Genomic DNA, 15,843 nt, shown 5'->3' with positions numbered 1-15,843 from the left:
GGTACTGTCACGAGTGACAAGTTTATACTCAACAGCATTAGTGGATATAAAATACAGTTCATGACAGAAAAAACGCCGCCAGTTCAACATTGGCCCCAAAGGGTATTTTCTTCCTCCGTCAAAGAGAAACGTGAGGGACAAGCTGAACTGGTGAGACTTATCACAAAGGGGGTCATCGAAAAAACCAAACATGAACCTTTGGAATTTGTATCAAATATATTCACTAAAACCAAAAAAGATGGTGGATGTCGCATCATCATTGATTTAACATCACTAAATAAGTTTGTTAAGTATATACATTTCAAAATTGAGACATTTGTTACTGCCAAACAACTGATTTCCAAAGGATACTTCATGGCAAGCATTGATCTTAAAGATGCTTACTATCTAATACCCATACACAAGGATCATTGCAGATACCTAAATTGTATCTGGTTGGGGCAGCTGTGGCAGTACAAAGCATTGCCCAGTGGGCTAACTTCAGCCCCAAGATTATTCACCAAAATATTGAAACCAGCCATGGCACTACTAAGAAAACAAAAACATATTGTCATGGCATATCTGGATGATATTCTGATAGTAGGGAAAACGATGGAATTGGCTGTGGCAGCAGTATCAGCTACAAAACAGCTCCTCGAAACTCTGGGGTTCGTCATACATCCAGATAAATCTAAGTTGAAGCCATCCACTATCATGGACTACCTGGGCTTCACAATTAACTCAGTCCATATGACTGTTACCTTGCCAAAGGCAAAAATGGTTGCATTAGCACAATCATGCAACAATTTAATGGTCAACAAACGACCAACTATTCGACAAGTAGCAAGAGTGATTGGGAAAATGGTAGCAGCATTTCCGGCTACACAATTTGGACCTTTGCACTATCAAAGTTTACAAAGAGCAAAGGTACAGACACTAAAACGACATACAGGTCACTATGATCGTGTCATGGAATTACCCACTGAAGCAATATCAGAGCTACAGTGGTGGGCAAAAAATGTTTGGCATCGTTTCAGCCCTACCATCATCATTAACCCTACTTTAGTTCTTCAAACAGATGCCAGTGCTCAAGGCTGGGGAGCAACTAACTCCATATCCAGCACAGGTGGTAGATGGACTAACCTAGAGTCATCGTTACTACATACACTGGGCATTAACTATCTAGAGATGTTGGGCGCCTTTTATGGTTTAAAAGCATATGTATCTAATATGGTGCCCCGGGGAGCCAGCCGGAGGAATGGCAGCCCCGCACCGGGAGTAGCCGGCAGCCAGAGTGGAGGTGAAGGGTCTGGGTAAACCAACCGGAGGCACGACGGCCTTGCAGCGGGACCAGGAAGCGCTAACAGCCATGGTGCAGGAGATGTGCATGCCGAGATCGAGCAGGAGTGAGAGCGGGCGAGCCTTCTCGTCCTCACCGAGACACCTGCCCGTTTTCCCCGTCTCCTTCTTCACCACCCTTTGTACCTGTGCAGCCACATTCAGGGATATTTAGATGAACAGAATCCATTTGTTCATCACTAGCCTCTCAGGGCCTATTCATGATAAATGCTCCATTCTTATTTGACCTCCAAAAATACATAATCTCACACTTATCCAGATTAAATTTAGTCTGTCTTTGCCCTTCTGAATTCACTAGATGATCATTATCATTCTGTTGCCTAAACTACCCTCTCCACTAGCAACAACACCATCAAATTTCATTTCATCTGCAAATTTACTCATCTTACCTTAACATCTAAATAGTAGGTCTTTAACTTCATGTGTCTGGTAAGCAGGAACAATTAAGAAATTGGTCGGTTAAAAGCATCTATTCAGTTCCAGTTTTTTTGCAGTGTCATCCTGGATGAACAACAACTTGAATTAATACAGCACCATTAAAGTAGGGAAGTATGTCAAGACCTTTCACAAAAGTGTAAACAAAACAACATTTCATGCCATCACATAATAAGATAAGACTAAAGGTGTTCTTCGGGAGGTATTTCCATCTTTCCCCTGAGGCGGAGTGAGGTAGAGAATGGAGGGAATTCCAGCGGTTTGGCCTAAAGGCGCAGAAAAAAGCATTTAACATTTCAAGAATAAGTTTCCATTTTAATAAACATTCGGTCTCCCCACTCCACTCCCTCTGTGTACTTGAGTCAAAATATATAAACAAGGATTTGATTTAATCAGTTACAAGGATGTTTATTTTATATAATTAAGTGTATTTAATTCCATCCCAACTATTCACACAATAGTCTCTGGCAAGGGATTGTAAAATACTTTTGCAATATAGTCTGTATCCTTGTAAACTTATAACCAGAACTGAGAAGTATTATGCATTTTTTACTGGAAGGGAATGGTGAGTTACATTGTGTTCAGGATAGGTTCTTCAGTCTGAAGAAGGGTCTCGACCCGAAACGTCGCCTATTCCTTCGCTTCATAGATGCTGCCTCACCCGCTGAGTTTCTCCAGCATTTTTGTCTACCCAAGAAGTTTAATGGTCTCTTTCTCTCCAGTAAATTCCTATGATTCTATGAATCCCAGGATTACTTGCATTCTGTCTTTCTGTAGTTACTGTAAGCTATAGACCGGCAGATCGCAGCCAAGACGGTGTCCTGTTACAACTTACTCATCCCAACACTTCTACCCGCCACCCTATCCCCCCACCCCCACTTCCTCCAAAACTCCTCCCCCACTGACTTCTGACCGCCAGCCGATGAGTCAAAAGGGAAAACTAAAGCTTTCACACTCAGGGCTGAAAACAGCTGGAACATTCCTAGCAAAACACCAGAGCTGATATGATTCATTTGCACAATAACAGCCCACAACGGTCTGTCTAATGCCCACTGCACAGTGACGCACAGGACCTACTTTTAAATGTTGCTTGTGAAATACATTGGCACATTGAAAAAAGTGCATTTAAATACCAGCTTAATTATGGAAGGCATGAGTATAGACATATTTTGGCTCGAGACCTCATTAAGCTTGAAAATTAAATGAGATGTGCAAAGTGCTTTAGAGGTATTGATTTACAAATATTGTGGGCGACAAGGTTATAGCACAGTGGGAAGAAAATGGCAAGATTTGCACAGAGGAATACACAGTAAAGCAGGGAAGTTGGTTAACAGAGGCTTGGTTAGACCACACTTGCTGTACTGTGCAGAAGTCTGAATTAAAGCATTGGGAATGGTGTAACATAGATTTGACAGGAATTTTTTGAGGTAATCTCCCGGAATGGGTGATGGCTCACTTCAACTCTGGACATGTGAGTTTCTAAAGTGGCTGATGTGGGTGTATGGGTAGTTTGCAAAATAGTGTGTTCCTTCCACCACTTATGCAGGGCTTCTCTGCATTCCTGATTCAACGTCACATGATTCTCAATAGCATCCTAAATGCTCCTACACTGAGCGGTCCAGGGGTTCTAGAAGTCATTGTGGAAATTGCATTTCATCAAAGATCATTTTAGCATCTCCATGAATCCCTTCCTCTGTCCATCCGGTAATCTTTTTCCACGACAGAGCTGGGAGCAGTGTTTGATGTTGGGGATGCAAGTGAGGTGGCTGCTAAAAGTAATTATTGCCTCAGTACTCGGAATATAGGCCAAGGATAGAATGATACCCGGTTATAACTAATCGGAGAAATTAAACAACCTTACAGCCTCTTCCTTTCTGTGGAGACTCAGGGGTTAACTTGATAAGTTATTAATGAAAAGGATTGGTAGAAAGTAATTGTGGAGAGGATTATCAGATGCATGGGGTCCAAATTTGGGCTGATTGAAGTGTTCGGCAAACTGTCGCTTGCTCTCGCCAATGTAAAGGAGGCCACATTGGGATCGTCTGTCCCACCTAGAAGGGCTTCTGGGACACACTGGAAGTGAGAAAGGTGAAGGGACAGATGTTACATATCTTGCAGTTGCAGGAGAGAGGGCAAGGATAGATGAGGGTGGGAGGGATGAGCGACCAAAGGAGTTACGGAGAGATTTGTCTCTACGGAGTGCGGAATGCAATGGGAAGGGGAAAATGTGACTGCTGGTGGGGTCACTCTGAATGTGATGTAAATGTCAGAGAATGGGGGCTGGTGGGGTGAAAGGTGAGGATCAAGGGAATTTGGTCACCGATGTAAAGGAAGGGGCAGCAGGACCATAACTACGATACACAGAGGACATATGGGTGAATGCTCCATCCACAACAGCAAGAAGGAAACCATGTTTACAGTTTCCATAGAGGCGACTTTCTCCACAATTCTTGATTCATTCATCCCTGCACTGTGCCCGCATATTTTACCCTATTTAGTTTAGTTTACTTTCATTTAGTTTAGTTTACTTTCATTTAGTTTAGTTTACAGTGTACCAGGGTACAGTGAAAAGCTTTTGTTGTGTGCAAACCAGTCAGCGGAAAGACAATATATGATTACAATCGAGCCATCCACAGTGTACAGATACAGTACATGAATAACATTTATTGCAAGATAAAGTTCAGTAAAGTCTGATTAAAGATAGTTGAAGGGTCTCCAAAGAGGTGGATAGTAGCTCAGGACTGTTTTTTGGTAGCTGGTGGAATGGATCAGTTGCCTGATAACAGCTGGGAAGAAATTGTCCCTGAATCACACTTCTACACCTGTTGCCCGATGGGAGAAGGGAGAAGAGGGCGTGGCCAGGGTGCGACTCATTCTTAATTATGCTGGTGGCCTTGCCGAGGCAACGTGAGGTGTAAATGGAGTTAATGGAAGGGAGATTGGTTTGTGTGGTGGTCTGGGCTGCGTCCACAATTCTCTGCAATTTCTTGCGGTGTTGGGTGGAGTGTTGCCAAACCATGTTGTGATGGGTTCTGCGGCGCATCTATAGAAGATGGAGAGATTTGTTGGGGACATGCCGAACTGCCTAAGCTTTCTAAGGAAGTAGGGGTCTTTGTGTATTTTTTAGCCATTGCCTCAATATGGGTGATCTAGGACAAGTTGCTAGTGATATATACTCCTAGGAATTTGAAGTCTTCAGCCATCTCTACTTTGGTGCTGCTAATGCATACTGGACACATGGTTGTCAATCTCTTTCCTGTACTCCATCTTGTTATTATTTGATATCCCTCCCACAACAGTGGTGTCGTCTGCAAATTTGTAAGTTGAATTGGATTTGTACTTGGCTGCACAGTTGTGGATGTACTAGGTGTAAATAAGGCTGAGAACGCATCCTTGGGAGCACTAGTGTTGAGGATTATCATAGAGGATAATTTGTCCCCTATCCTCACTGGTCAGGAAGTCTAGGATCCAATTGCAGAGATGAGTGCTGACTGCAAGTTCTATGTGTTTGGTGATGAGCTTGGATGGGATAATGCTGTTAAACGCAGAACTGTAGACAATGAATTGGAGTCTGGCATAGTTGTCTCTCTTATCCTGCAATAGGAGATGTAACAACTGTCCCAACACCTCCTCTCACACTTCAATCCAGGGACCACAGCAACCGTTCGAGGTAGACAGAACTTCGCATGCACTTCTTCTAACTTAATCTCTTGTATTCGGTGCTCCCAAAGTGGCCTCTTTAGATTGGTGAGACTAAATGTAAACTAGGCGATAGTTTCGTGGAACACAAAGGTCAGTATAGGAATGATTGTCGGTTGCCAAACATTTTAACCTTCCCATTCCCATACTGACCTTTCTGTCCTGGGCCTCCTCCTCAGTCAGAATGAGGCACTGAGTGAGAGTGTCATTTGTTCTGTACCTTCCATACCTCTAGTTTCTTTCTCCCCTGGCTCTCATTTTGTAGAAAGGGCTCGAACTAAAACACCACCTATTCCTTTTCTCCAGAGATGCTGCCTGACCCGCTGATTTACACCAGCATTTTGTGTCCATCTTCAGTGTAAACTAGCATCTGCAGTTCTTTCCTGAACATAATAAGTAATGTCATTGGTTTTACATTTTCGTTGGAAGAAAGTGGAAAGGCAGCATAAATTAAAGGGTATATATTCAAGCTAATTATGCTATAAGCTTAAAAGCAGCATTGAAATTGTGAGATAAATGGCACAATCAAAAAATAGTACAGTTTAGTTCATGTCGTGGAAGCTATAAGGCAAGTTAAGAAAATGGTTAGAATAGTTTATAGGAACTTGGGTTAACATGGACAAAGAGTACAAGAGCAAACATAAGTCATGGAGAACCTATATTAAACACTGGCTCAGCCGTAACTGGAGAACTTTGTCCCTGGTTCTGCAAAAATCTCGGCTGTGGCGAGGGTGCCGAAAAGACTTACTAGAATGATTTCAGTGATGAAGGACTGTAGATGTGACTGGAGAAGCAGTGTTTGTTCTCCTTGAAACAGGGGAGATTGTGAGTTCTGTTTAACATACATAACATATTTTAAGTCATGAAGAGTACTGATAGAGCAGAAATGGTTCCTACTGGTGAGGGGTCAAGAACAACATAAGATCAAGGGACAAAAAGATTAAAGTAGTTGACAAATAAATAAAAGTGACGAGGTAAACCTTTTTTGAACAGAGTGGGGAGGGTCGAGAATATATTGATAGAGGGAACAGCGGGGGTAGTGGTGCTCAGAGAGCTGAATAACAAGCTAAATTTTTTTTTAAATGTGCTATGGCTGAGAAATGGGATCTGCTCTTGTATAGAAAAGGTACAACATGTGCTCAATGGCTTCCTTCCATGCTGAAGCCGTTTTGTGATTCTGGGTTGGGAAGGGTTTCAGACTGCATTAAGAACATATCGGATGGGTCAGAACAATGTCAGATCGTGTGATTTATAATGAGTAGTTATGAATTTATTGAACATTCTTGGCTGGGCATTTAATTTTATACTGGTTGGGAGAATTAGCTATTACCCAGAGATGCATAAACACAATTCAGGATCGACAGTAAGTATTTTTTTGTTTAAGTAGTCTGTAGAGTAAATCAGTTCCCGTCGTTTCTGGGACTTGGTTCCTGCAGTTCTCACAGAGCAGGGGAGGGAAACTCCTGATTATGTTTTGTAACCAGGCCATTGGGAGAGCCTTCCCTCTCAAGGAATTGCACACCAATCAACACTTTTGCAACATTGTCCTCCGACTAATCGGTAACTAACGGCGTCTCGTCTCATACGCCTCTTATCGAGGGACCCTGCACCACACACCGAGGCACTGACGTTAGACCTATAAATCAAAGATACTAGCCCTCTAGGATCTTTGCTATAAATCACATGCTGTTGCAAATAAACTTTGCTTGAAGACCATCTCTTCTCTTAACGTGCAACCTCCCAATTTTGCATGAGGCCACCCTTCGCTTATCCAGAAGCATAAGATTACGATCAATAGGCTTTATTCTGATTGAAGGAGGATTTATATCAAACTAAAACCGTTCTATTACATCTTCTATCAGTGTTCATATTCTTCTTGAAGGCACCGGACTATGCATTCGCTCTAATCCATTTCATGCTGATATTGTTAGTACAGATGTAAAACGTGTGCCTTGCAAGAACCACTTGAATATTTTGGGTGTTTCTAATTTAAGATTTTCCTTTTCATTTAGCATTGGTACATAATTCAGACCGAGCAGCATTGGATGTGTTGAAGGGGTTGTAAATCAGCGTCCCCTCATTCACTCTTGGGACTATACAGTCTTGGGACTATACAGCCACATAAATCCTAACTGTTTGGAAAAGCTGAGTTTGATAGTTCGGTGTCTTCCGATAGTCAGTGACGGCTAGATTACCAATTCAACATAAAACCCGCATCTGTCAACAGTGCTGTCGACATCAAAGAATCTTTGGTCGACATTGCAACAACCTCCTCCCCCTCACCCCGTCCCCTCGTCTCCGCAAACTATCTCCAAATCGTCTGCACCTCATTTGGAACTGGTCACTGCATGCAACAATGCAATATTGTACAGCCTGCATTAGAATTGAATGCATTTTGCTTGGTTATTTATGTCTGCATTGTGCAAACGGTCCGTGGATCTGATCAAATCTTTGTCATCGAGCAAACTTTTCCGCGCGATGTTCGTGAGGTTCGCGGCTCGTTCGCCGACCGAATCCAAACACATGGGCTCAGCGCTACCGCTGCGAATTGGCGCCCATTTTAGCATCGCCTTTATATGAAACATTCTTCATTGCGAATAAACACATCCCAGCAACGATTAACCAATCTCTAAATTCTTGAAAGTTTTACCTTCTCATAAAGTTGAGCCAGAAATAGCTGGCAAGAGTTAAATAAAATCTGACTTTATGATTAATATATGTAAACATTTTGTCATCAGTGTTCTTTCTTTGCATGCAGAGCGGTGATGCATTTCACATAATGACTTTCTCTTCTATTTGCACATAGTTCATTTATAATGGAGGGTAAACGATGCAATAGCCATTTAAGAGAGACGCCTTGTGTCTGAATATTTTTTTAAGTCCTGCAGTTGATGTCAGCGGCAGACTTGTAAATATTATTGATGCGACCACCCTCCTCCGCCCAGGCTCCACCTCTCTGTCCTGGCTGGGGTGGAGAATGTTATAAAAGAGTAGGAGGGACAGCTACTCATTCACTCACTGACAAGGTATAGTGAGAAGAGGATTGGGGATCGGAGCATCTCCTCCCTGTTCTGGCCAACAGTCCTTGAAGCATAGAGGGTCTCCAGCGGCGTGGGTGCATTTGAGTGAGCTGAGCGGGGTACAACGGTGCAGAGAAGATGCATCGCTCCATGCTGTTCACCGGTCTCTTGATAGCCGGCAGCATCAAAGTGGCAGACTCCACCGTCGCAGTGGATCCCCAAAGTAAGTATTAGCAAATAACTTAGTTAAACCCTGGTGAAAGATTTCCATAAGACTTTTTAACATTCGTAGTGTCAGTCGTAAAAAAAAAGATTGTATTTCAATATCTCAAACGTTTTTCAAAGCACACATTAAACTTAAGCATTGAAGTCCTGGTTACATTATTCCAACCGCAAATAACGTTTTTTAAGATATGTATTACAAAACTTTTTTTGAGTTTTTAAAAAGTTTATATTAAATTGACGTGATGTTTTAAACTTGTAATACAAATCCTCTGGATTTCAGTTTCAATTTTAAAGTTGTACTATCACCGTTCAAATAACTTTTAATAAACCTGAAACTAAAGCTTCCAAAATGTTTTCTTTCAACATGTATATGAATTTCTTAATATATTTAACACGCTGGTGTCATAGTAATTCTTGTTATTCCGCAAATGTGAGTAGATAGCTGTTTTAAAAAGGAAGACAAAAATGCTAGAGAAACTCAGCGGGTGCGGCAGCATCTATGGAGCGAAGGAAATAGGCAACGCTTCTTCAGTACCTTCGATTTTCCAGCATCTGCAGTTCTTTCTTGAGCTGTTTTACAAACCCGTCTTGCGTTTATAAACGCAAACGCAACAAATTTTATAGGAAGATGCCTCTTGGTTTGCACTTGGAGTACATCGACTTTATGTAGAAAATTACGCGAATAATTTCGCTGAGTGCATTTTCAAAGTGGCACTTTCAATGGCATGCATGATGGATTGCAAGTGCCATTTGTTTGAAGATTAATTGGGAGGAGAAACTTGGGCTCACACGGTAAGGTGTCGGCTAGGAATTCATAATTTAAATTGCTTTTTAATCCTATTTTCTGGACCTCACCCCCTTGCTTTCATACTTATCTAATCTACAACACATTTTAAGGATAGTGTTGACAAAAGACCCAACAACTAATTGCCTTGTCCCTTCCCCCTTCTACAGATGTTTCCTGACCTGCTGAATGCTTACAGCATATTGTGTTTGTTTCAAAGAAGCGAGATCAGCAACATTTGTCACTCTTTTGATCCAATTCCATTTTCCTACACGGAAGATCAATTGCGACACAAGAATTTCATTGTCCTATCTTGGACATATGACAATAAATTCTCTTGACTTGACTTGACCTTCACCTTGCTAATCCAATGAAGAAACGTTTACACTGGGAGCCCATTTGTCTTTCCCACAGTGTATTAGGCTTTAACACTGAATATTGGCACAGATGTTTAACAATGGCTAGAGGAGCTGGATTAGGGATCAAAAGCCATTAATTTGTTCATTCTGTATTAAACCCATCCCAATTTCATACTGCCCAGTCAGGAATCAAACCTCAGATCGCCCTTATGGTCTTCCTAAGGCTGTGTGGAGTATATTGCACTGGTAAATTAACCCAAGAGTAATCCTGACAGACACATCAAGTTCAAATGCAGGACCAGGTAGGCACTTGGATTTAGTTATATGCGTAGAGGGAGCAGCTCAGCCAAAACCATGCAGAAACAGGTCATTATTCGCTCACTGATTGGTAACTGGGATAGTAGAACAATACCGCCCTACTGAAGCTATTTAAGCTTCAATGCTTCTTTTTAAAATGACACTCTGTAGGTATATGAGCTGGGAGTTACGTGGATAAGGCAACAATTGAGTTATTGTGAAAGAATTCTTAAAGATCAAAGGAATACAAGCAATAAAAACATGCTGCAAATACTGTAAATCTGCAAGGACAAGGATCTGAAAGCACTCAATGGTGATCGAGAAAATAAATAGTTACATTTCATGTTGTCTTTGTAATGCTGAAAACCTGTGTTCTCCAAGACTGTTATTGGTGCCGCATTATTAAATAAATGTGAAGCTAGGTTGGAATATAAATTGGATTGATGTTTGGGTCGAGCTATGCAATTTGCTAAGTTGAAGTGAACCATCTGTGAATAGAACAGATTAGTTGGAAGATGGAAGATGGTGGAAATCTGAAATAATACAGAACGCTGGAAATATGCAGCAGGAGAATCATCTTCTGTGGAGAGAGGAGAGAGGAATGCAGTTAATGTTTTGGGCCAAATTCCTCTGATAAAAAAGGAATGGACCTGAAAATGGTAAGCCTCCTCCTTTGTCCACACATGCCCTGACCCCATCCAAGTGCCTAGAAATCTCTATAGTTTATTTCAGATGATATTTCAGGAATGGTCCCATCAAAACCCAATCTGAAATGGAAATTTCCCACCTGAGCCACTGGCTGACCCAATGTGTATTTAGAGAGTTATTCAAGATATCGCAGTGCACCTTTAGTCTCTTGGGAAACATTTTGATTTGACCTCTGCATGTTTTCCCTCTGTTCAGATTCTTGCTATGACAATGGGAAATATTACCAGATAAACCAGCAGTGGGAACGTGCTTACTTGGCTCAAGTGATGATTTGCACCTGCCATGGCGCAGGTCAAGGCTGGACCTGTGAATCCCAACGTGATGGTAAGTAATTAGTTAGTAACCCATTTTCCTGAGTCCTGTGCAAACTATCTTGAGCTCTTCAAAGTCTCAAGCAGCAATCATCAAAATATTGTCTCCCAATTTTCATCATAAATTTGAATGTTATAACCTACAAATTCAGTAGCTGCATAACTAGAAATGGGAACGCCACACGTTTGCTTGGGAAGTGTATGCAGTGATAGCACCCAAACAGCGGCGGAAAACTCGGGGGGGGGGGGGGGGGGGGGGCAGAGGGGACACGTCCCCCCCCCATGTTTTGAGAGGTGGGGGACACCCCCCCCCAAGTTTTTGTCATCCGGATTTTAAAATCTCCGCTTTCTGCGAGACAGTGGAGGTGGGACTGCTGATCGAGGGCGCCAATTGGACGAGAGAGACGTCGGCCAGCAGGCAATGGGGGTGGGAAATTATGATTCTGCGTGATGATTGGATGAGGGAGGAGTGGGGGGGGGGGAGGTGGGACTGAGGATAGAGTGCAGTGATTGGAGGAGGGAGCCGTGGCACGGACCTGTGCCTCATCCGCAGCCAGGATCGATCCCGGGTCTCCGGCGCTGCCCCATCCCCACCCGAGTGGCACCCCACCCCCCACGGGTAGCCAGAGAGGTCGGTAGTCAGACGGGCGCGGCGCCCCCAGGCCCACAGCTAGCGCAGAGAAACAGCGCTAAACCCAGCTCAACTCTGCCTGTCCCGCCTGGTTAACCTGCCTGGGGTTGCGTGAAATATGGCCAGCGCGGAGAAGAAGTGCTGGTGTCCCGTCAGGCTGTAGGTTAACCCGGCGAGACAGGCAGAGTTGAGCTGCATTTAGCGCTGGATTGAGCCTCCGAAGCCCGCGCATGTGTGTGTGAGTGTCCGCATGCGGGTGCGGCCACCAAAAAATTGTGTCCCCCGGTCCCCTCCATGTTTTGTTTGCGAGTTCCGTGCCTGGCACCCAATGCATGTTGAGGTTCGTCAATTGTACATGAACTATGCAAAGTCCTTTTGTAATGCTCAATTGGAGGCTCTCGTGGATCTCTAAATATCACCCCACATGGACAAAGTGCAGGGATGCATCATTCTGCAACAGTGCCCATTCCTTGCTCTTCTGCTTTTTAAAGAGTTAATTAATGACTTGTGGGTTTGTTGAGTCACTTGAAAACGTGTGGCTTAATTGGAAAGGTTAGAAGACACTGGTGCAAGTGAACTGGCCAGATTGGAAGAGAGAAAGCTATTTGCCCCCTATTCCAGCTCTACTGCAGCCCTTTGGCAATGACTGCCTGGCTGACATGGGTCTGGTCACCACATCTCTGCCAGGAAAGATGTACTCCAGGTCCCGGCCAAAATCGTGTATGATTGCTGCTGAAAAATATGAGACTTAAACCCACTGCTAGGACAATATTACTCCTCTATTGGCACATATAATCAACCAAACACCAGCTTGTAGATTAGTAAGCACAGGCATTGAAAAAGTGCCTGGCTACTGGATGTTTGTGGGTGGGTGGTGATGGTACAATGGCTCGCAAGTGTGTTGAGCGGACACTTGCTCCTTGTTTGGAAGGACCTGGGAGTTCACCGATCTGACAATAACTGTTTTGTTCGATGCAGCGGTGGAGAAATGCTTCGATCAGTACACTGGGGATAGTCACCTTGTTGGTGCCACCTGGGAGCGCCCGAAGGATAGCATGATTTGGGACTGTACCTGCATTGGAGCAGGCAGAGGAAGGATCAGCTGTACTATTGCAAGTAAGAATAAGTAATTGCAAAGAATAAAATGCGGAAATGAGGATGATGGGACAATAACTGCTGAGAATTTAATGGTGCGATTAAACTCCTTGTAATCGTTATACTTTAATTCCAGCCCTGGTTCAGTTATACAATGGACCTTTCCCATCACAATTCATTCTGTTATCATCAGGCTGACGGGCATCTGTTTTGTACATTTTAAACTGTCTCAGTGCATATGTACCTTAAAACGTTAGGGGGGGTTCCGAGTGATCTCGGATTCGGATCTTTAAGAGAGTGAAGATCAAGAATTTCATTATTCTATCTGGGACATAATGATAAAATGTGTGCAAGAGTTGGGCCGATGGGTCTGTTTCTGCACCATCTTACTCTATGACCCGTGACTGTTGAATATTAAAGGGACACCAGCTGAGACCATATTTACAGTGAGTGACATATTTCTCCCTTATTAGAAACCCTAGGCCTCTCCCTCTTACAAACCTCTCCAGAGTCTTCTGGAATTCAGCCAAGATTCTTGTACCACCTCTTCTCTATGTGGATGTCCTGTCCATTGACATTATGACTCCACTGTCCATAAAGCCCATCGTTGCCCTCTCTCTAGATTCATCTGCAAATCTCCTGAGATGGAGCCTCCATTTCCCCAGGTCACCACCCCTAAGCTATGCTTCTCCCAGGCACGTTTCTTAATGCTTGGGGCTCCAGCCCATTCACCAGACCCATGCACAGCACACCCTCCTCATGATTCCCCAGGTCCATCCTAATACAATTCTGAGCTCCTATTCCAAATCCTCGCAGCATTCAGTCCATGATTTAATCCCTCTCTGTACATTCTCCTTAATACCCAGGGCTTGCAACTCCAATACTCATTTCATCCTGACCCTTCCGTAATAAACCTGGTTCAATTTAGTATGATGCAGAGTGAAGATCAAATAGCTGATGTTTATAGCCTTGCCCACTAAGTCAACCAAAGATTGTCGCAAGTTTTTCTGAAAATGTTAATGATATGTAGGATCATGATTTTTGGCTTTATGGCCAGTTCCAAGCACTGAGGGCATGTCTATCTCACAGATCGGTGCCATGAGGGAAGTCAGTCCTACAAGATTGGTGATACCTGGCAGAGACCTCATGAGGAGAGTGGCGATATGCTGGAGTGTGTCTGCCTTGGAAATGGGAAAGGAGAATGGACCTGCAAAGCACTAGGTACAGTAAATGGTTTTGTGTTATAATCAAAATCCCATTCCCTTTGCTCAGCACAGTACTTGTTAACCCACCATAAAACATTACTCTATTGAAGGTTGCATTTAATTTTGAATTACACAGAGAATGACATCACAATATTGGGAAATTAGTTGTTACATTTCCAGAGCAATATGAAATGGGTTTGATCATCATATTGCTTCACCCTGGGAAAACATTTTCATTTGCTTAAGAGTTGAGTCGCTACATTCCCAAAGTGCTGGAGTAACTCAGCAAGTTAGACTGCATCTCTGGAGAACGTGGCTAGGTGATGCTTCCGGCAAGATCCTTCTTCAGCCTGTAAACTCGCTTTGTCTGATGCCTTTTGAATACCCAGGTGCTGCAGAAAAGGAAATCGTTCTTTCTTCCTATTTGCAAAACGAGGATTAAAACCTCCTAAAGTGAAGAGAATCTATAATCAAAGGGTAAAAAGGGAATTGCTTATAGTCTGCCAGTGTATTAATTGGCCCTTGTTCTCACTGGAATTACCTAAATTCAATCTTTCTGTTGATTTTAGTTCAAGCATGAGAACTAGCTTCAATTCCTGAGAAAAGGGTAAAAGCAAGCACATATGCAGGCAATGGTATCAAGTTAGGAAAAGGGGAGGTGCAACAAGATCTGGGTGTCCGTTCAGTCACTGAAAGTAAGCTTGCAGGTACAGCAGACAGTGAAGAAAGCTAATAGCATGCTTGCCTTCATAACAAGAGGAGTTGAGTATAGGAGCAAAGAGGTCCTTCTACAGTTGCACAGCGCCCTAGTGAGACCACACCTGGAGTATTGTGTGCAGTTTTGGTCTCAATTTAAGGAAGGACATTCTTGTTATTGAGGGAGTGCAGCATAGGTTCACGGGGTTAATTCTCGGGATATTGGGACTGTCAAATATTGAAAGAATGGAGCGACTGGACTTGTATACACTGGAATTTAGAAGGACGAGAGGGGATCTTATTGAAACAAGATTATTAAGGGGTTGGACACGCTAGAGGCAGGATACATGTTCCCGATGTTGGGGGAGTTCAGAACCTGGGGCCACAGTTTAAGAATAAGGGTGGCCATTTAGAACGGAGACGAGGAAAAACTTTTTCATACAGAGAGTTGTGAATCTGGAATTCTCTGCCTCAGAAGGCTGTGGAGGCCAATTCTCTGGATGTTTTCTAGAGAGAGGTTAGATAGAGCTCTTAAAGATAGCGAAGTCAAGGGATATGGGGAGAAGGCAGGAACGGAGTACTGATTGTGGATGATCAACCATGATCACAGTGAATTGCTGTGCTGGCTCGAAGGGCTGAATGGCCTACTCCTGCACCTATTGTCTATTTACCCTCCTCTTCCCATTGACACGCCCTGCCCAAGCATGGACACATTGATAGTTAACCCATGCAACCAGGAAAAGAGCGAAAAATAAACTGGTGCATCAAGTAATCCGTTGCCTCACAGCTCCAGCAACGAGGGTTCAACCCTGACCTCGGTGCCTCAGGGTGCAGTTTACACCTTCTCCCAGTTTACAGTTTCCCCCGGTTGCTCGAGTTCCCTCCCACATCCCAAAGACAGTGGCTTGCTTGGTTAATAGGCCGCTGTAAATTTCCACTAATATGGTGGTTAACGGTAGAATGGGCTGATAACAACGTGTGCATTTTCATGACAATGCGATTGGCAAAATGGTTTCCTTCTGTGCCATAAAGGTAAATGG

The 15,843-nt window shown here is 43.3% G+C and overlaps 1 protein-coding gene across 3 annotated transcripts in view; it reads left to right on the top strand.

Annotated features, from left to right (window-relative positions):
- Positions 1–8,474: 8,474 nt before the first annotated feature.
- LOC129698895 (fibronectin-like) overlaps positions 8,475–15,843 on the top strand; it is a 104,378-nt gene continuing 97,009 nt past the window's right edge. For 2 of the 3 annotated variants that reach the window (XM_055638310.1, XM_055638309.1), the window contains exons 1-4: positions 8,475–8,715; positions 11,061–11,189; positions 12,786–12,923; positions 13,992–14,123. In XM_055638310.1, coding sequence (XP_055494285.1) covers positions 8,631–8,715; positions 11,061–11,189; positions 12,786–12,923; positions 13,992–14,123 — 484 coding nt within the window. In that variant the 5' untranslated portion in view covers positions 8,475–8,630. The remainder of the gene's footprint in view (positions 8,716–11,060; positions 11,190–12,785; positions 12,924–13,991; positions 14,124–15,843) is intronic. The other variant, XM_055638311.1, reaches the window with a different exon arrangement.

The sequence above is a fragment of the Leucoraja erinacea genome, chromosome 7 (genome assembly GCF_028641065.1).
Source record: "Leucoraja erinacea ecotype New England chromosome 7, Leri_hhj_1, whole genome shotgun sequence".
Taxonomy (NCBI): domain Eukaryota; kingdom Metazoa; phylum Chordata; class Chondrichthyes; order Rajiformes; family Rajidae; genus Leucoraja; species Leucoraja erinaceus.
The sequence above is the reverse complement of the archived record's forward strand: the minus strand, read 5'-3'. Positions and strand labels throughout refer to the sequence as shown.